This window comes from Macrotis lagotis, chromosome X, assembly GCF_037893015.1.
Source record: "Macrotis lagotis isolate mMagLag1 chromosome X, bilby.v1.9.chrom.fasta, whole genome shotgun sequence".
Classification (NCBI taxonomy): Eukaryota; Metazoa; Chordata; class Mammalia; order Peramelemorphia; family Peramelidae; genus Macrotis; species Macrotis lagotis.
This window is the reverse complement of record NC_133666.1, coordinates 109516545-109538300: the sequence shown is the minus strand read 5'-3', so window position 1 is coordinate 109538300 and position 21756 is coordinate 109516545. Positions and strand designations below refer to the sequence as shown.

The 21756-nt window shown below is 35.1% G+C and overlaps 1 protein-coding gene and 1 pseudogene across 4 annotated transcripts in view; one reads left to right on the top strand and one right to left on the bottom strand.

Annotated features, from left to right (window-relative positions):
* TJP2 (tight junction protein 2) overlaps positions 1–21756 on the top strand; it is a 179470-nt gene that overhangs the window by 141875 nt on the left and 15839 nt on the right. For all 4 annotated transcript variants that reach the window (XM_074199448.1, XM_074199449.1, XM_074199446.1 and 1 more), the window contains exons 8-17: positions 1387–1495; positions 1794–1921; positions 2903–2969; positions 5720–5870; positions 9835–9943; positions 10517–10727; positions 16168–16355; positions 17658–17753; positions 17878–17957; positions 20528–20738. In XM_074199448.1, the coding sequence (XP_074055549.1) occupies positions 1387–1495; positions 1794–1921; positions 2903–2969; positions 5720–5870; positions 9835–9943; positions 10517–10727; positions 16168–16355; positions 17658–17753; positions 17878–17957; positions 20528–20738 (1350 nt within the window). The remainder of the gene's footprint in view (positions 1–1386; positions 1496–1793; positions 1922–2902; positions 2970–5719; positions 5871–9834; positions 9944–10516; positions 10728–16167; positions 16356–17657; positions 17754–17877; positions 17958–20527; positions 20739–21756) is intronic.
* Positions 12572–12895, bottom strand: LOC141496874 (high mobility group nucleosome-binding domain-containing protein 3 pseudogene; annotated as a pseudogene).

Genomic DNA, 21756 nt, shown 5'->3' with positions numbered 1-21756 from the left:
TAGGGAACCTATAAGATACCTAGTAAGGTGTTATTATTAAAGCTTTTCAGCCTGTTGTCTGAAAGACATCATATGACTGGCTCAGAGTCACACAATGTCTGAGGCAGAATTCAGACTCAAAATCACTATTACCCTTAGTCATCAGAAAGCTAAAAGAAAGGAAAAGCAGAAAAAGAAGAATCCAAACTGTCTAACTACCATTTGTGTGGGCAGCACCTTTTATGTTAGTAAAGGATGAGTATCCAGTTAATCATTTGGAAATAATTCATTAGAATTGCATCATGGTGGGGGTGCTAGGTGGCGCACTGGATAAAGCACCGTCCCTGGAGTCAGGAGTACCTGGGCTCAAATCCGGTCTCAGACACTTAATAATTACCTAGCTGTGTGGCCTTCGGTAAGCCACTTAACCCCATTTGCCTTGCAAAAAAAAAAACAAACCTAAAAAAAAAAAGAATTGCATCATAGAATATAGAGCATTAGACAACCAAGCCTCTTTTGAAAGATTATAAAACATTGTTCAAGTTAAATGCTATAATATTTGAATCAAGCTATAATATAGAATTAAACATGTAGGGTGTTTTCCTACTAGTTTGGCTCCTTTCTTAAGTTTAATAGATTACCTTCTTGTCTCTCAAATGTCTTTATGATATGCAGCAGTCTTTTACCATAAAATTGTAAAACTTTCCAACTATTTTCATGCATAGACCATACTAAGTTGGAAAAGTTATTACCTTTCATTAATCCAAGGGTTCTTAACTTGGGGTAGATCTTTGAACTTCTATAAAGACTATATGAAGTTTTTAATATAATTCATTTTTTTGTTAATCTTACATATTTTATATGTTTAAAAATATTATACTGAGAAGAGCCCATAAGTTTCAGATTGTCGAAAGGTTCCATGACACAAAATGGGTTAAGATTTCCTACCATGTAGGGGCGGCTAGGTGGTGTAGTGGATAAAGCACCGGCCTTGGAGTCAGGAGTACCTGGGTTCAAATCCAGTCTCAGACACTTAATAATTACCTAGCTGTGTGGCCTTGGGCAAGCCACTTAACCCCGTTTGCCTTGCAAAAACCTAAAAAAAAAAGATTTCCTACTGTGATCAGTAAAGTGGGGAAGGTTATATAAAACTGAGATCTGAAACCAATTTTCAAATAACTATTTGAGGGAGGAGATATCTATCTAAGATAACACTAGGACACAACTTCACAAAGGGGTTTTGGTTAGTGATTTTAAAAGACACATTCTGAAACTGGTTCCTCTTTCTTAATTTTAGTAATGTTTTCCTTTAAAACCCACTTTTTTCTCCATGTTTTATGACTAGAGACTATTGAAATTTCAATTAAATATTTTAACAATATGCTTTTTTTTTGCTTCAAAAACTAGATATTTCAGAAATAGAATCAAATCGATCATTTTCTCCAGATGAAAGGAGGCTCCACTGTTCTGATTTTGATTATCATTCCTCAAATGAAAAGCTCAAAGAGAGGACAAAGTAAGATTTGTACTTTTTTATTTATTGCTATATTTTACTCATTCTTTTTTTTATAAAAATATTTTTCTAACTACATGTAATTTTGAACAATCTTTTTTATATAAGATTTTTTGAATTCTACATTTCTCTCTCTTCTACCCTTCTCTTAGACTGCAATCTAATTAAAGAGCACTCTAACATAGATTATATATGTATAGCTGTATTAAACATATTTCCATATTAATCATGTTTTCACTCACATTCTAAGAGCATGCATAATTTATAAAATGTATGTGATATTTTTTCATGTAACTTCAAGAGAGGATGCATCAAATAGGCTTTCCAAGATGGGAGCAACTCCCACACCATTTACATCCACTGGAGATAATATAACTACTGTTGTTCCAGAAAACAATAAGGAAACTAAATGTCAAGAAGATCTCTCAGGTAAGGATTTAATTTAATTTTAATTTAAAAAAATTTGAAAAAACCTGTTAAAATATTTTCTTCAGTGTTTCAGCTCATTCCTAAATAGCATTTTCTCTAATTCTCTTTATCTCCTCATATTTCTTGATGATGCTATTCTTCTTCCCAGTTATCCAGACTTCAAACCCCAAAGTCATCTTTGACTCCTTCTTTCACTCTTTATTTTTTTGCAAGGCAATGGGGTTAATTGACTTGCCCAAGGTCACACATCTAGGTAATTATTAAGTGTCTGAGGTCATATTTGAACTCAGGTCCTTCTGCCTCCAGGGCAAAGTAACCAACTAACTACTCTTCCTGCCTCTGGTCCCTTCTTTCTCCAATTTGTTTTTTGACCCTGCTCTCAAGATCTGGTCACTTCCCTTCCATGATCTATAGCTAACTGAAAGTCACAGGTTTTGATCATATAACCATGCATTTAAAGCTCTCCACAATCTTGACTCCAAGCTAGCTTTTAATTTTTATTTTCACACCGGTTTATATTGATTAAATTACTAATATAAAATTTTTACTTCTTCCTGCTATTTTCTGGCTTCTATGCACAGAACAATGCACTATACCTGGAATGCATTATTCCTTTTTTAATCTTTGTTTCTTAAAGACTTCTTCTTTTAAGACATTGAGAAGCCTTCCTTCCTTCAGCTAAATGAAAATGATTTCTTCTTCTTCAGATTTTCCTACAGCATTTTGTCATGATTTCACTTTTCCTTCTTTCCCCTGTTAAACTTGTATTATATTTATTTCCCTGCATATTTTAATCTTTCTCTTTTTAAACTGCAAGCTTATTAAGATTGGAAACTTCATTGTTAAAAAAAAAGAAACTTCATTGTTATATCACTACCTCACACAGTGATTTATACATATTAAAGATTTAATAAATATTTTAGATGAATTTGAAATAGTTTCTTTGTTAATAACAGACATTTCTTTTAAAAAAAAATACAGTTTCTCAACCTAAAGCAGCACCAAGAACTTTTCTTCGCCCAAGTCCTGAAGATGAAGCAATATATGGGTAAGTTCTGACTCTTAACTCCTTCCCTTTTTTTCCTGTTCATTGTTCTGTTCTTTGAACTAGAGGCTAGAGGTGGGTGGGTGAGAATATATACATATACATATATATATGCATAGTTCATGATTTTATGTGAAAAAAATCAAGAATTAATTACTTAAAAATACAATATTATTGTTAGAGGGCAGGAAGTTTAGGGTTTTTTTGATTATCCGATTGATATCCTAACCATGACATTTATTAGCTAGGTGTTAATAGGCAGTTCATTTAGCCTATGGTAATATGTGTCCTACCAACCTTAAGGGGTAGCTTTAAAGAAAGCCCTTTATAAACTTCAAAAAAGACTTGTTTGGAGGAAATGCTCTATCCTATGGAAGGACAGGACTTGGTTCTCATTTATTCATTCATTTATATTATTACAAAACAGTGTTGCCTGAATTAGTGTTATGCAGAGCATATCTGTATATACACCTATATGATAGTCATTATTCTTTCCACAAACACCACTCCCCCCCTTTTTAAATAGAAGAGATCAACTTTTTCTTTATATTTTATTGTCTTTGGAATGATTGTTTTCTTTTCTTTGTGTGTGTGTGTGTGTGTGTGTGTGTGTGTGTGTGTGTGTGCATTGCACATGTGCATACTAAAACTTTATTATTTTGGAAAGGCAGGGATGTTGCTATAAAGATATTTGGAAGAGAACAAAAAAGACATAACTATTGTAGTTTCAACCTCTCTTCCCCCCCTCCCCCAACCTGCCTCAATACAAGGATCTTTCACTATAATGCTTTTAACATAATCCAATACTCCATGGTGTGAAGTCACCTTAAAGACTTGAGGACTTTGAAGACCTAAACTCCATTGGTTCTAAGATAGGTTATGATTTGCATACATTGTTCACTGTATAGTGAATAAGAATGTTATAGTTTTTGCATAGAGACAGATAACTTTTTTCCACATATCCATCTTTGTATAAGGTTTTGCATTTTGTTTTTGTCTAAATCTGTGGTTTTGTCATTGGTTTGTTGAAACTTTCTTACTATATGAAGACTGGCAAATGTCTGCAGTTGCCTGTGGTTAACTTGGCTGATAATACTTCTTAAATGGCACTTTCTGATGCTTATGATGCTTTAAGATTAGCAAAGCACTTTATGTGGGTTCTTATTTTATCCTCACAGCTATTCCATTGAGTTGAGAGTGATGATGCTATTATTCTCCCCATTTTACACCCGAGAAGTCAAGTGACTTTCCTATCATTACAGGAAAAAGATTCTTTTTATAGCTTATTTTTGTGTCCCCAAAATATTTTAGCTAAAAGACCTGACATTTAAGACTACATAGTTCTTTTATTTGCAATTTTTTGGAGAGCAGCAGTCACTGCCACTTCTGGCAACAAAATGGCATTTCATTCTGACAGGATTGTAGGCCATAAATAATTTTAAGAGTGGGCCATCAGTGTGATTAGGCAGCCTATAGAATTAAAGGAGCTGTGTTCAAATACTTCCTTACTATACCAGTGTGACCTTAGATAAGTCACTTAACCTGTCGGGGTTACATTTTCCTTATCTATAAAATGAAAGTACTGATTTAAAAGACTTTTTAAGTTCCTTCCTTCTCTACAATTAATATTCTAAGATATTAATGCAAGCATAATTATGTAAAGTTGTTTAAAATGTTATAATTGGATGAGCTACCAGAAAGAAACCTAGAATCCTAATAGAAGGGAAACTTGAAAATGATTATATAAAGGATTTCATGGTGAGAATTTAAGACCCTAGCATCTATTACTTTTCAGTTCTGTCCTCATCACATATATTTTCCAGGTGCTTTCCTATAATTATTCATAATTGAGTTTTTACTCTATACAATTAATTTGTTCCTGTAGAAGAAAAACAAAACCCAAAACTATACTATTCTCCCCTCTAATTTGACATACTTAGGGATAAAAGTGTTACATTTAAAAAGATTTCCAAAAGTATACATAAAAGCTTTTGAAAATTCAAATATTTAAACCATTTCTATGAATACCTCTCTATTGAAAAGAGACTTTTATTGACTTTATTACAAAAATAATTTTTTGCTTTCAACTTCTTTTTCTGTCAGCTGTCTGTCACTTCTGACAGGGTCCACCTCTGGCAATCTTCCCTTCCCCCACTGGTTGTATTCCCTCAATTTTAATCTTCTTCAGACTGGGAAAAAAAAATACACACACACACACACACACACACGCACACGCACATACACACACATATATATATATATATATATATATATATATATATATATATATAACTTGAATTCATAGAGTTTATGACATCTATTTCAGCTTCTGAAAGGTCTAGTTCTTGGCTTTGTTCCATATAGTTGGAGTCACTAGATAAGAAGCTTTTGGGAAGTTATAACTATTTTAGGTGTCATTTCTCTGTGATGGTCCCTAATGAGTCTTGAGGTATAGTGATGATATCTGTCTTTTATAGATATGAAAATTAAATTCATCATGGTCAAATAATTCCCCTCACTCGGTGAAACAGATTGAAATTCATGTTCTTTAGGTTTCCAGTATAAGTTTCCTAAACCATACTGTGTCACTATACCTACAAAGCATTATGGCACCCATTAATAATCTATGATGAAGCAAGTCTCTAATATGATATCATTTAAATCTCTCTTTATCAACATCATCTCCCTTTTATTGAATCCTTTTTTTAAAAAAACTCTCTCTTTTTCTTCTCTGCTGGGTCATATATTTCTAGTCCAAACACCAAAATGGTGAAATTCAAGAAAGGAGATAGTGTAGGCCTTCGATTGGCTGGTGGAAATGATGTTGGGATATTTGTTGCTGGCATTCAAGAAGGAACTACAGCAGAACAAGAAGGTCTACAAGAAGGAGACCAAATTCTAAAGGTAAGCATAGTCATTGCTAGAACTTTGTTTATTGAAATTATTCTAAACAGATTTGAGAGAAGTGGACTTTTTAAAAATATTGATATAAAAGTTAGTAAATAGGGGCAACTAAGTGGTGCAGTGGATAGAGCACTGGCCCCAGAGTCAGGAGGACCTTAGTTCAAGTACAGCTTCAGACACTTAATAATTACCTAGCTGTGTGACCTTGGGCAATTCACTTAACCCCATTGCCTTGTAAAAACAAAAAAAGATAGTAAATAGCGCAGATTCATAAAATGTGATTTTTAGATTAATCAGCTATTTATATAACTAAAAGTTACTGTATATACTAGGTAGAGACAATTCTTTTTTCTCCAAAAAAGATTTATCATTTTATTCTTTTTTTTACATTGCTATCATTTCCCATTGACTCATCTCCACCAAATAGAAGCCTCCCATATATCAAATAAAGTCAAGCATAATAAATCAGCAAATTGACTTTTATTTATAATCTACCTCTTCTCTGATGAGATGTGATGATCAGTTTTCGAAGAGTTAAAATACAAAAGTAACCTTTACATTGGCTATAATTTCCTCTTTCTTTGATTCTCTAGCAATCTTTCAGTGCCTCATCATTATATCAGTAACAGTTGCATTGCAATTATTCAGAAATACTGGTTAGTCAGTCAACAAGAATTTACCATGTGTTACTCACTGGAGATACAAATAGAAACAAAAACAAAGTCAGTCAATACCCTCAAGAAGCCTGCATTCTAATGGGGGAAGACAACCCCCCTAAAAGAGCTTAAAAAGTCATGGAGTACCTGCTTATTGTAGGGGGTTCCTTCCTGAAAATGAAGGTTCTCAGAGGAATTAAACAGTGGAAGAAAGGGTTCATGGGAAAATGGATATTTTAGAGAAAGAAGGTAGTAAGCACTGAAGAAGATCAGATCTAGGAATCATCTTCAAGGAAATATATGTTAAGTTGTAAGACTACGATAGTCTTTTCTCCTGGCTACTGGCCCCACTGTGGGAGAAAGAGAAATCATTTCTGGAGCAAGTGAAAAACTTAATTTAAAGGGCGGCTAGGTGGCACAGTGGACGGAGCACTAGCCCTTGAATCAGGAGTATCTGAGATCAAATGCGGCCTCAGACACTTAATAATTACCTAGCTGTATAGTCTTGAGCAAGCATCTTTAACCCCACTGCCTTGCCAAAAAACCCCAAAAAAACCCAACTTACTTTGATCATGAGTTCTACTCATGCTTCACTGAAATAGTAGACTCCCCATTGTTACCAATCAAGATTCCCGAAAGGGTATAGATTCTTAGAGTGAGGTTGAAAACATACCACGTGACTCTAAAAATATTGTTCAAAATAGTTTGGGAATTAAAAATAGTTGAAGTGGCATTCAGTATGATAAAACTTACTAAACTAATATTAACTCTTAGCAAAATTTACATGAGAAGGGTGAGTATTTGGAATGATATAAAATATAAATGATATAATGACCTGAAAATTTGGGAGACTTCAGAGATATTTTTATATGTTCCCCAAAGCTAAATTCCAGTAACTTCCCCCCACAAAAGCTGAAGTATCATCTAAACTAAAAGAAGTGTTTAATCTCTTTATCAGATGCTAAAGACAAAACGATTTTTTTCAAAGTGTGGAAAATAAAAACATTCAACATTTATAACTAACAAAGTGTTTTGTTTCCTACTGTCATCCTGACAATGTGGGAGAAGCTGAACTATCTATCTTGTCCACCTAAGTGCTTCTTTGTCTGGAGATTAGGAAGTAGATGGTCTTATCCTTATGCCCAATTAAATTTTGTACTAATTCCTCTGTACCTCCAACTTAATTCTGCAAAGCTGCTGATAATGCCTTTTGTGCTAGAGAATTTGTAGCTGATATAGAATCCTCTTCAGGCACAGGACAGGGAAAGGGAAAGATTCAGAAAGACAAGAAGACCTAATTTTAAATACTTTCTTTGATACTATTAATGTGATCGTAATGATGTCAATTTAATCTCTTTGTACCCTAAGCAATTTTTTAATACTATAGCTTGCAGAATAGTTGCTGATTTGCCTTGATGAGGGGAATTTCTTTTGACAAGCATATATTTATATTTAGACTAGGTAAATAACCAAGTTAATTTAAAAGTATTTTTCTTTCTTTATTTCGAATCTTTTATTTGATTGCCCAGTTACTTTGGTTAGAGAGGATGCTATTAGATTATGATGTCCCATCATTCTGTCTCCATCCCATATTACTTTTCCTTATTATCATTACTACCCACATTTTACTTAATATCATTCTTCTTTTCATTTCTATAAAATAGAAGAGTCTTTAGTATGTATAATTTTAATACAACTTAGTACATTTTTAGGCTTAATTTATTTACAGTGATCAGTCCCAACCAGCTTTCAAAATCCAGAACTAAAATTACAATTTGTGTCCCTTTTATTTGACATACATTTAGATTTGATTTGGCTCCTAATATGCTGTACCTACTTTGTGTTGAAAAAATATAGTAATCTTCTATAGAGATTATAGGGATAAGGACAGACAGAACCTGTTACTTCATTGATATAAATGTTTTCCAATTTAAGGAAATTTCCTCTACCATTGCCATTAGAGAGGCGGCTAGGTGGCGCAATGGATAGAGCACCAGCCCTGGAGTCAGGAGTACCTGAGTTCAAATCTGGCCTCAGACACTTAATAATTGCCTAGCTGTGTGGCCTTGGGAAGCCACTTAACCCTATTGCCTTGAAAAAAAAACCTAAAAAAAATTTACTTAAAATACTACTAAGGGTCACAACAATCAGTATGTGTTAAACACAGAATTTGAATACAAACATTCCTTAGTTTTGGGCCATTTCTCTAACCACTCTGACACAGCTTCTGATGCCTTTATAGAATTCATAATTATTAAAAACCCTTTTAAAATAATTTGACGTGGCAGTACAGCATAAATGGAATACAAAATCCATAGAGGGAATGGAACATGGGCATTTTCTTTGTCTGGAATTCTGTCCCTCGTGTCTTTCCTGGTTTTCTTCAAGTTCCTGTAGTGCCTTTCCTCTATTTTCTCCAATTTATCCTTGTATATTGTCTCTTCCCTTTGACTTTGAGCTCTTCAAAAGCTTTCCTCTGTTTCCCCAGTACTTAGCTTAGTGCCTGAGACAATAAATACTTATCAACTGACTGCCCTGGTTCAGGTAGAGTTGTTGAAATTTAGAGGAAGGGTATTGAGAAAGAATCAATGCAACCATGGAAGTCAGACTGGATCCAGCATCATGGTACAGAGGCTTGGGCAAACACTTGAGTAGAAGGTGGCACACACAAAAACTGATAAGGAAAATAATGAAAGAGGAAATGGAGAGTTTTAACTGGGATCCACAGGCCATTTTCAGGGGGTTGAGAAAGTGGATGGAGGAAAAATTGTGTTTTTATTTTTAGTAATCTCTGGCTGGATTTTTTTAACCTTTCCTTCAAAGCATATTCTGAGAAGGGGTTTGTAAGTTTCACCAAAAAAAAGTTCAGAATTCCTGAGTTATGGTTATTTTTAAGTAAGAGAGCCTTGTACTTCTTTGCGGGGGGGGGGGGGGGGGGGGGGGGGGGGGGTTGCAAGGCAGTGAGGTTAAATGACTTGCCCAAAGTTTCATGGCTAGTAAGTATCAAGTGTTTGAGGCTGGATTTCAACTCAGGTTCTTCTTACTCCAGGGCCATTGCTCTTTCCACTTTGCCACTTTTTTTTTTTTAACAAAGCAACAGGGTTAATTGATTTGTCCAATGTCACACAGCTAAGTAAGTATTAAGTAACTTAGGCTGGATTTGAACTCAAGTCCTTCTGACTCCAGGGCTGGTGCTCTATTCACTGCACCACCTAGCTGTCCTCTCCCCTTGTACTTCTTTTTAAAAGGGATTGAGGAATTATGTCCAAAAATATCATCTCTTTGCTACTTATTTCTTTTTTCATTAGGTGAACTCTCAGGATTTCAGAGGCATGGTTCGAGAAGATGCAGTTCTCTACCTGTTAGAAATTCCCAAAGGTGAAATGGTGACTCTTTTAGCTCAGAGCAGAGCAGATGGTAAGGAAATTTTTCTTTATGCTGAGAAAATTGGTTTGGTCATTTCTAAGCAGGTTATTGGGGCCCTAACTTGTCAGGGGAAAAATGCAGAAAGAATTTTTCAACAGTAAAATAAATTCTTTCTAAATGAAGGGGAAATTCTTCTCTTGTGGTAAGATGTAGGTTTATCAAAAAGTGATGGGGGGGCACTTTTGGAGTGGAAGAATAGGGGAAGCACTAGAGTAGAGCTATGTGAATCTGAGTATGTTACTAATATAATTTCACAACTGAATTCATCTGGACAGATAAGCTACCTTGAGGAGCTATATCTGAAAGGGTTCTTGGATCTCCAGTTTTTAGCTTCAGGAACAAGGTGGATACCATTTCTTCAATGTAAATTCATTGTCTTGTCATAAAGAGGAAGTGTGTTCCAATGGCTTTGAATTGTTACAGGGTAATGAAGAGAAGGGAAAGACATTCATCATATTCTTCAATAATGGGAGTCCAAGAGAAGATGATTTCATTAGGGACATGTGAAATAATAGTACAGGGTTCTCATGGTCAGCCAATCTAAAAGATGCTTATCTTTTTCAGTATATAGAGACATTCTGGCCTGTGGCAGAGGGGACTCATTTTTCATCAGAAGCCACTTTGAATGTGAGAAAGAATCACCTCAGAGCTTAGCATTCACAAGAGGGGAGATTTTCAGAGTAGTTGATACACTGTATGATGGCAAGCTGGGTAACTGGCTGGCTGTGAGAATTGGAAATGAACTGGAAAAAGGCCTGATTCCAAATAAGAGCAGGTATGTGAAATATGACATTCATATTTATGTCTCATAAAAGCAAAAATCCCCAAACCTAGGACATCCAATCAAATTTATCATGGAATATGCTGTCTGCATCCCTCTACTATAAATTGGACTTAAAGATGAAAGGAAATTGTAATGAATCAATCAACTCAGTTGTTATATATGTTTGACATGCACACAACTGCTCTACCTCATGTTGATATTTGAATCATTTCCAAGGCAGAATTTATTCTCTTGCTGCATATGGCTGAAACTAAGAGTATATATAGGGAATGAGCAATCCTTGTCTAGAACTTGAGTTGTCATCCAACACACACAAATATATATATAGAGATAGAGATATATAGATAGAGATAGAAATAGAGATAGATATATAGATAGATCTATATATTTGTGTGTGTGTGTGTGTGTGTGTGTGTGTGTGTATGTATTGGGAATGAGCAATCTTTGTCTAGAACTTGAGTTGTCATTCAACCAGGAAAGCAGCTATGAACTTTTTTTTGTGGTCCTAGAAAACTAGAGTTTGGTAGGCCAGGATTTTTTTTTAAATTAAATTTAATTTTTATCAATGTTTAGCATGGAAACAATGTAAAGACTATCAGACTGCCTTCTGTGAGACTGAGGAGAGGGAAATAAGATTGGTGGTAAAATTGTAAAATTCAAATAAATAAATTAAATTTAATTGACAATTATTTTCTCCTCCAGTAAAGAAGAAAAACAAAAATAAAACCTTTGTAACAAATATAATGGTCAAGCAAAACAAATTTCCACAATGTCCCTAATTATGTTTTGATTTATACCTTGAATGCTTTACCTCCCTGTAGGTTGGATGGAGGACAAGTACTTTCTATAAAAATGTCCCAGATTTAAGTAGCTTTTAAAAGTTCTTTATATTAATCAACATCAGTCTACTCTAGAGTATAAGGCATTTTAGTATTCTTTTACATATTTACCACCAAATTTTTTTTAGCTGATCTATTTTGACTTTTTATCCTTCTTGCCATATATATATATATATATATATATATATATATATATATATATATATATATATAATCTTTTTTCCTTTTTTTTTTTGCAGGCAAGAAAACTTTTTATTTTATTTATTTAGATTTTTCAAGGCAATGGGGTTAAGTGGCTTGCCCAAGGCCACACGGCTAGGTAATTATCAAGTGTCTGAGGTCAGATTTGAACCCAGGTACTCCTGACTCCAAGGCCAGTGCTCTATTCACTGCGGCACCTAGCCACCCCCTAAAACCTTTTATTTTAAATCATTAAAAGAACCAAAAACAGTCAGCAGGTGGCCACAAGTATCCATGTTTCATTAAAATCACTACAAAAGCACCACTGATTATTGCTCTAGAAAAACTGCATGAAAAATTCAAATATGCACAGTAAAAACACCACCATCTGCACAGGACTAATTTTCAAAGCAAGTGCATGGAATGCTGATCCAATTTTACACACGGCTTCCAATATTCAATTGATGTTCATATTACTTTGGGGGTCAGGGGAAGTGATGGGGGCTTCCAAAAAGCATTGTTATAAGAAGGGAAAATATTCAATGATATACATTTTTTAATATGCTGCCTATTGTAGTCCTAGAAAATTAGCATTTACAAAATACTTGATAAAAATACTTTTTAAAAGTTGTCCTGAGGGGCGGCTAGGTGGCCAGTGAATACAGCACTGGCCCCGGAGTCAGGAGTACCTGGGTTTAAATTCGGTCTCAGACAATAATTACCTAGCCGTGTGGCCTTGGGCAAGCCACTTAACCCCATTTGCCTTGCAAAAACCTAAAAAAAAAAAAAAAAAAAAGTTGTTCCGAGAAGTACATAAAATCCACCCCCAATTTTCCTGATAATTCATTCTCCCTTGTCACCTACAGATTCAGTTTTCCATGCCTCTTAGGCTTTAGTTTCATCATTTTCAGAAGGTGTAGTACCTTCCTTTCCAGATTCCTGCTTCTCATCCTTCTTTCCTTTAGCGCCTTTGTTAGCCTTTGTTCTAGGTTCCTCCTTAGTGGTTTTTCTTGGTTTTGGTTCAGGTTTTTGTGGTGTAGGTTTAGCTGACAATCTTGCAGACCATCTTGTGGGCTCTTATTTAGTTACTTTAGCTGCATCTTTGCCCTCAGTACCCTCAGGAGACGTTCTTTTTGGCATAATGTCCCCTGTTTGGGCTGCAAAAAAGTAATGCAAGGGAGCTGGAGGCGCTGCTGCAGTGGTGGCTACACAAGTGCAGAGCACTTGGAGGCGGCAGCAGCAGCAAGCAGCAACTCACTGACCCACCACAGCTCCCCACCCAGGCACTAGCACCTACATCTATATATATAAATAGATAGATATAGATATAGATATATAGAGATATATATCTTCTTTGATTATAAAATCAAATTGTCAATTTTGTTGAACTACTTAAGTTTATAACTTTTTTTACCAAGATTCATTCCAGCAATAACCCAAAATTTACAACAGATTGAATAATAATTTAGAAATTCAATGAGAAACTGAATTAATTATCCTACCCTTTAGAGCAAGCCTGGGATAGTACATGGATAATTCAGGGTCAGTAACCTATAGAAAGGCCTAAAGATTGTCATTAACTAGTGTGTCATAGCAACATTCAGACAGGAACAACCCAGAGACTCCAAAGGTCCTGAAGATTAAACATTCTAAACCTCAAAGATAAAAGAGGGCCAGCTCCAGAAAATGGAAGTCAACACAGGAAGTGAATTGACCCACAAGACTAAGGACTGACTACCCCACCTAAAATCACAGCAGTGGGATGCTTACACAAAACCTAAATTCATGATGTAAAGCTGGAGAGATGAGTAAACCAAAAAAGATGCCAACCAGAATAAAAAGATTATTGTTGCTCTAAAGAGTTCCCCAAAGCAGGTGAGAATGGTTTCCTAGCAATGCCAGCAGATATTCTTAACCCAAAAAAGTGGAAGGAGATACCCTAAAGGACTAAATGAATACCTATAATAAATGAAGCAAGACATTAAAAAAAGTAAATAAAAGCTCCAAAGGAAAGAATTAAGATGATATATAACTTAGAAGAGAAAGTTGTAAATTTTCTTTACTTTTTCTAAGTAAGGAAACTTAAGTAATGATCTTGAAAACCAGGACAGATTAAACAGAAATCAGTGATTCTACAAGGTAGCAAAAAGCAAGAAATATTAGAAAATAAATCAAAATAATATAAAAATAAAATAAAATGTAAACTATCCTATCAAAAATAATTGCCTTGATAAAAGGTTAAAGATATTTAAGAATCATTTGAATATGAAAACTACATAATTTTTTTAACTTTTAAATCTATTTATTTATTTATTTTGAATTTTACAATTTTTCCCCTAATCTTCCTTCCCTCCCCCTCCACCCCCACCCCAGAAGGCAGTCCATTAGTCTTTACATTGTTTCCATGGTATACATCCATCTAAATTGAATGTGATAAGAGAGGAAACCATATCCTTAAGTATAAGAGATAGGAAAATGATATAAATATAAATATAAAATGATATAATAAGATAATGGGGGTTTTTTTAAACTTAAAAGTAATAGTCTTTGGTCTTTGTTCAAACTCTACAATTTTTTCTGTGGAATCAGATGGTATTCTTCATCACAGAAAACCCAAAATTGTCCTTGATTGTTGCACTTATGAAATGAGCAAGTCCATCAAGGTTGATTATCACCCCAATGTTGCTGTTAGTGTGTACAGTATTCTTCTGGTTCTGCTCATCTTGCTCAGCATCGGTTCATGCAATCTTTCTGAAGGTGAAGAGTGTAGGAGAGGGATGAGGTATGGTGTGAGGGGATGGGGATGGAATGAGAATTTCTAAGTTTTTCTGATGATAGGATCTGAGCTCAGTAAGAGTTTAGACATATAAAAAGCAAGAGAAACCTTAGAAATTTTATTTGAGTAACCAAAAGGAGTTGTATGGGGTGGAATGCTACTGTGATTATAAAAGGAAAATAAATGTCCTTTCAAAACCTGTGACTCAAAAAGTAGTTAAATAATTAATTTAAAATATCAGAAGTCCTGAAGGAATAGTTTCATTCTGAGAGTGTGAGAAGAGAAAAATGTAAAAATGTAAAAGAAATAAATATAAAATAATAAATAAATATAAATAATATATAAATAAATATAAATAAAATAAAAAATAAAACAAAGGAAAGGAGTAGGAATCTTTCTATATCTAGTTATCAGGATATATGAGAAGAGTATACAGAATGGAAGATGGAAGAAAAGTGAGCATCAGATGGACCTTAACTTATCTGAAGTGGACAAAGTGAGATTTAACCAAGTTTGGTACAGGATTAAAACAAACTTAATAGGGTATCAAATCAGGGATCATTTTGGGGGAATATTAGTAAGACAGTGGATAATGTGAAGGGGGAATAGCTGGAAACAAAACAAAATTCCTGAACTTGAAGATGAGTGTATTATGAGAGAAAAAAAGAAAAAAGTTAGCATCTAAGACTCCAATTGCGAATTGACTCAACAATTTTGACATAGTTCTTTAATGGAATTTTTGCTTTGTAAAGAATTACTATAGAGATGATTCCAGAGAATTCTGAGCAGTGTGAACTAATACAATGTGAGCCAGAATAGTTCTTTTACGAGCACACCATAAAGGAAAAACAACTTTGAACAATTTAACCCTGACCAATACAAGGACCAGTCATGTCTTCAAAAGACATATGATAAAGCATCTTATCTCCTGATAGATGATGGACTGAGATGAAGATATATATTTTTTTTATTTTTTTAAGAAAGATTTTATTTATTTTGTGTTTTACAATTTTCCCCCCATTCTTGCTTCCCTCCCCACCCCACAGAAGGCATTCATTTAGTCTTTACATTGATTGCATGTTATGCATTGATCATGCGGAGATTTTTTTTTAACTTGACCATTTGAGGGGGCAGCTAGGTTGTACAGTGGATAGAACACCAGCCCTGGAGTCAGGAGGACCTGAGTTCAAATTCAGTCTCAGATACATACTAATTTCCTAACTGTAACCTTGGGCAATTCACTTAACCCCCACTGCCTTGTAAAAAAAAACTTTACAAAAAACGACCATTTGGGTCATCTTGTTTGACTGATCCAATTGACTGGTATAAATTTTTTTTTCAGTTTTGGTTTGGAGGATGATGCTAAAAAAATAAACTTAAATATGATTTAAAATTTACAAAAGGGAATAAAAAGAAGCTCAGAAAGAGACCCAAGAGAACACTTTTGAAATTAATATGGGAGGCAGCTAGGTGGCCCTGGAGTTAGGAGTACCTGAGTTCAGATCTGGGCTCAGATACTAAATAACTACCTAGCTGTGTAGCCTTAGAGAAGCCACTTAACCCCATTTGCCTTGCAAAAACCTAAAAAAAAAAATAGATTCAGAAATTTAATTCTTTGTTTTATTTATTTTTTTAGAGCCGAACAAATGGCTAGTGTACAAAATGCTCAGAGGGACAACTCTGGAGACAGAGCGGATTTCTGGAGAATGCGTGGACAGAGATCTGGAATGAAAAAGAATCTGAGGAAGAGTCGAGAGGATTTGACTGCTATAGTATCTGTTAGCACCAAATTCCCAGCCTATGAAAGGGTTCTACTGCGAGAGGGTGAGGAATACAGACACGACTTTTTTTTCCTTCTGTGGTAGTCTGTTTGCCTTCAGAGTAGAATTATATTAAGATCTAGTTCATCAGACATTACCCAGACAAAAAACTTGTCAATTTCTTAGTAAAAATGTTTTTTGAAATTCCCTAATGAGGGAATATTTTCAGAGTTCTATTCTTTTTCTTTTTATGCTTTTCAGAAGTTTTTATCCTATTACTCTCAAATTTATTATCACAAAAGGCCAGAAGCATTAAAGAATATTCTGGGGGCGGCTAGGTGGCACAGTGGATAGAGCACCAGCCCTGGAGTCAGGAGTACCTGAGTTCAAATCAGGCCTCAGACACTTAATTACCTAGCTGTGTGGCCTTGGGCAAGCCACTTAACCCCATTTGCCTTAAAAAAAAAAACCTAAAAAAAAATTAAATAAATAAAAAAGAATATTCTGCACTTTTATAGAAATCTTCTTTTTGGTGGTTTGTTTGGGAAAGCTCTTTTTTGTAGTTTGTTTAAAATAAAAAATCTAAAATTGAATGTTTTTGGTTTTCTACATTATGACTTTCTCAGTGTAATGAGCACCTGATCCACTTCTTAGAAAAGAAGAAATTTAATTTCTTGACTTCTTTCTTTATTCTTCTCTCTCTCTTTTAAAGAACTGAACAAGTGGCCAGTGTACAGTGAACATACTCATAAGATAACTCTGGGACATGGAAGATTTCTGAATTTAGGAGGGAAGCAATTTTTTCTTTGAAAAAAGTTTTTAGGGGTGGCTAGGTGGCGCAGTGGATAGAGCACCGGCCCTGGAGTCAGGAGTACCTGAGTTCAAATCCGGCCTCAGACACTTACCTAGCTGTGTGGCCTTGGGCAAGCCACTTAATCCCATTGCCTTGCCAAAAACTAAAAAAAAAAAAGTTTTTATTCAACTAGATGTTTGATTTAGATGTCTGATTTCATTAATATAGGGAACTCCCAATGAGGAAACTTTTTCTGAAAATGCAGATTAATTCTCTTACTGCATCTTAAAGTCTTGGAGTGTTTAGTGGTTAAGTGAATTGTTCAAGGTCACACGGTTAGCATATATCAGAGACAGAATTTAAACCCATGTCTTCCTGACTCAGAGATCATTTTTTTTGTTTGTTACTTAGTCCACACAGCTTCTCACATCAAATTTTACAGTCCTAAAGTCTAGAAAATCATTTTAAGTGCCTTACCGATTGTGTGTGTGTTTGTGTGTGTGTTTGTGTTTATGTGTATAGATATCTATATCTCTATCCCTATATCCTGAAGACTTTTCTTTTCTCCTTTAGCTGGTTTCAAGAGGCCTGTGGTCCTGTTTGGACCCATAGCTGATGTAGCCATGGAGAAGTTGGCCAGTGACTTGCCTGATGTATTTCAAACTGCTAGTAAGTATCATATCACTTTTTTCCATGTTTGGATTTGTGTCTTTTACATGATTTAATTATTTATGTGTACAAAATGTATGTGCTGGACTTCATCTCTCTAAAAGCAAAAATACTATTTTCACAGAGACAGAACCAAAAGATGCAGGATCTGAAAAGTCCAGTGGAGTTGTGCGATTGAATACTGTGAGGCAGATTATTGAACAGGTAAGATGATAATTCAGGGGGCAACTAGGTGGTAAAGTAGATAAATTGCTGGAGCTAGAATTAGAAAGAACTGAATTCAAATATGACCCCAAACACTAGCTGTGTAATCCTGGACAGCTCACTTAACCTTGTTTGCTTTAGTTTCCTCATTGTAAAATGAGCTGGGGAAAGAAATGGCAACTATTCCAGAATTTTTGCAAAAAAAAAAAAATACTCAAATGGACTAACAAAGAGTTGAACATCACTGAAGTAACTGAACAACACCAAGATAGTTCACTTTCTAATTTCTCTTTTTTGTTAGTAGAAAAAGGGTCTAAGAATTCAGACAGTTTTCTGTAAGGAAGCCACTCATTGATGCCAGAGTATATGTGCAAAGATACCAAGAAGAGAGGTAGTATAGTGCAAATACACCACTGTGTGAATAGGATGAATAGGAATAATGGGACCTGGAAAGGTAACCTGGAACCAGATTGTGAGGTCTTTTATATATCAAAAAGTAGAGTTTATATTTTATCCTAAAGGAGACAGGGAATTGCTTAATCAGACCTGTGCTTTTTCTAAAAAAAAAGCAAAAATTATTTTCATGACTGTATGAAGAATGGAAGGGATTGGAAATAAGAAAAGGTTTAGGGGCAGGAAATAAGAAATGGTTTAGGTGGCACAGTGGATAAAGCGACAGCCTTGGAGTCAGGAGGACCTGAGTTCAAATGTGACCTCAGACACTTAATAATTGCCTAGCTCTGTGGCCTTGGGCAAGTCACTTAACCCCATTGTCTTAAATAAAATAAAACAAAAAAGGTTTAGATGACCCTTGCAGTAGTGTAGACCTAATGATTGGGGCTTAAATTAGGATAATGAATGACTGTATAAAAGAGAAAAGGCAAAGAGTTATCATAGAGAAGCAAAATTAACAAGAATTGGCAACATTACACATAGTAGGTGAGGATGAATAATGAATAACTTCAACATTTTTAACTTAAACAACTAGAAGGATGTTGATAAGCTCATTCAAAAGGAAAAAAATAAGATGTAGGATGGGTTTAAGTAAAGGGATAAGAAGTTCTTTCTGGACATGTTGAATTTTAGATATCTGTAGGACATCTAAATGGTGATGTCCAAAGTAGTTGATGTGGCCTAACTTGAGTTCAGTAGAGAAATGAGAGATTCTATGTTGGATTTATTGAGTTTGAGATTTTTTTTTTTTTAGGGTTTTGTTTTTGTGGGGGTTTTTTGCAAGGCAAATGGGGTTAAGTGGCTTGCCCACTAGGCAATTATTAAGTGTCTGAGACCGGATTTGAACCCAGGTACTCCTGACTCCAGGGCCGGTGCTTTATCCACTACGCCACCTAGATGCCCCTGAGTTTGAGATTCTAAAGGACATCCAATGCAAAATGTGTAATAAGCTGTTAGGTGACACGGGATTGGAGCCCAGGGGAAAAACTAGGGGAGGATATGTAGATTGAGATATCATCTTTGTAGAGTTTGAACCCATGGGAATAATAAAGTCATCAAGTATGTATAAAGAGAAAATCTCCTGGAGTTAGAGGAAAGGACATAGATGATGATCAAACAAAACACTGAAGAGTGATCAGATGGGTGACCAAGAAAGTGCAATATCATTCTCTCCTCCAAAAAATCCTCAAATAAGAGAATGATCAGTAGCATCAAATGCTTCAAAGAAATCAAGTTGGATGAGGATAGTTATGACAATTTAACCCACAGGAGCTGATAAATTCATCCAGAGCCTATAGGGAAAGAAGAGAAAAGGGCTCAGGAAAAAATTCCAGGATATGTCCAAACATCAGATAAAGATGAGAACTAAGTTCTCAGTTCTCAGTCACAAAAGCCAATGGAGAAAAGAGTATTTAGAATAGGGTGATCAAAAGCATAAAGATGGAGAAAAGACATATTTAGCAATTAAGAAATCTTAAGGTCTTGAGCTGAGCACTAGCAATTAAATGGTTGATTTCAGAAGTCAGATTGCAAGGGACAACAAAGGAATAAGAAGTGGAGGTATCAAGAGTTTGGTTGTAAGAGGGAAGGAAGAGATATAGGTTGATCACTTGAAAAGAATGGAAAGGTCAGATGAAGGTTTTTTATAGAAAGGATCTTATGAGTTTATTTGTAGGCCACAGTGAAGGAAAGGAATGGAATGTATATGTTCTTAACAGAGTCCTCATTGTATTAACAACTTTACTTTAGATTTGTTCTGGAAGAAGTGATAATGAGGAAAACACGAATATTTTCCCAGTTACATGTAAAAATAATTTTCAACATTCATTTCTTGTAAGATTTTGTTTTCTATATATTTTTGCTTCCCTCTTTTTCCCTCCCCTTTCCCTATGACAGTAAGTAATCTGATAAAGGTTATACATATACAATAAAACAGGAAAATTATGGAAAAAATGGTTTCCTTGTTATCTTTAGGTAATTATGAATTCCTAATGCCTGCTGCTGTCTTTGCTTACCATCATATATGAGTGTGTGATTGATTTCCAAAAATTCAATTGCCTTAAGTAATTTTTTTCTTTTGCTCTTATACAAAGACATTATTCATCTTTTCATAACAGAATAAGCATGCTCTTCTGGATGTGACCCCTAAAGCTGTGGATTTATTAAACTATACCCAGTGGTTCCCAATTGTGATCTTCTTCAACCCGGACTCTAGACAGGGAGTGAAAACAATGAGACAAAGGTTGAATCCTACATCTAACAAGAGTTCTCGGAAGCTATATGATCAAGCCAATAAACTAAAAAAGACTTGTGCTCATCTTTTTACAGGTAAGCAAATTTTGTCCTGTAACTTTTCAAATAGTGGGACAAGAAGCATTAAGAAGGGAAGGAATAACTATAAACTGTAGTGATTTTGGAAAAACATTTATGAAACTTTGGAAATAACATTATCATCTAATAAAGTTGAATATGTTACAGCACGTGAATACTTTTTTCTAGATCTAGAAAGACTAGAGTGGAAGTGACACCAGAGACCATTCAGGCTAACTTCATTTTATAGGTGTGGAAACTGAGGCCCAGGGAGATTAAACATTGTGCCCAAGGTCTCACAGGTGTTGACAGAGATGGGATATGGAGTCCCATTCCTTAACTCTTTTTTTAAATTTTTTTATTTTTAGGTTTTTGCTAGGTAATGGTGTTAAGTGTCTTGCCCAAGGCCACACAGCTAGGTAATTGCTAAGTGTCTGAGACCAGATTAGAACCCAGGTACTCCTGACTTCAGGGCCAGTGCTTTATCCACTGCACCACCTAGCCACCCCTTTTTTTAATTTTTAAAGATTTTATTTGAGTTTTGAGTTTTACAGTTTTTCTCCCAATCTTACTCCCCCCCCCGCCATGGAAAGCAATCTGTCAGTCTATTTTATTTCCATGTTGTACACTGATCCAAAATAAATGTGATAACAAGATCAGACAATGAGATATGTGGTTTTTTTCCTAAATTAAAGGGAATAGTCCTTGAAATTTGTTCAAACTCCACGGCTCTTTATCTTGACACCGATGGTATTCTCCATTGCAGACAGTCCAAAATTGTCCCTGGTTGTTGCACTGATGGAATGAGCAAGTCCATCAAAGTTGAACATCACCAGGGCGGCTAGGTCGCAGAGTGGATAAAGCACTGGCCCTGGAGTCAGGAGTACCTGAGTTCAAATGTGATCTCAGACACTTAATAATTACCTAGCTGACTTAATAATTACCTAGCTGTGTGGCCTTGGGCAAGCCACTTAACCCCATTTGCCTTGCAAAAAAAACCCAAAAAAACTAAAAAAAAAGAAGGTTGAACATCATC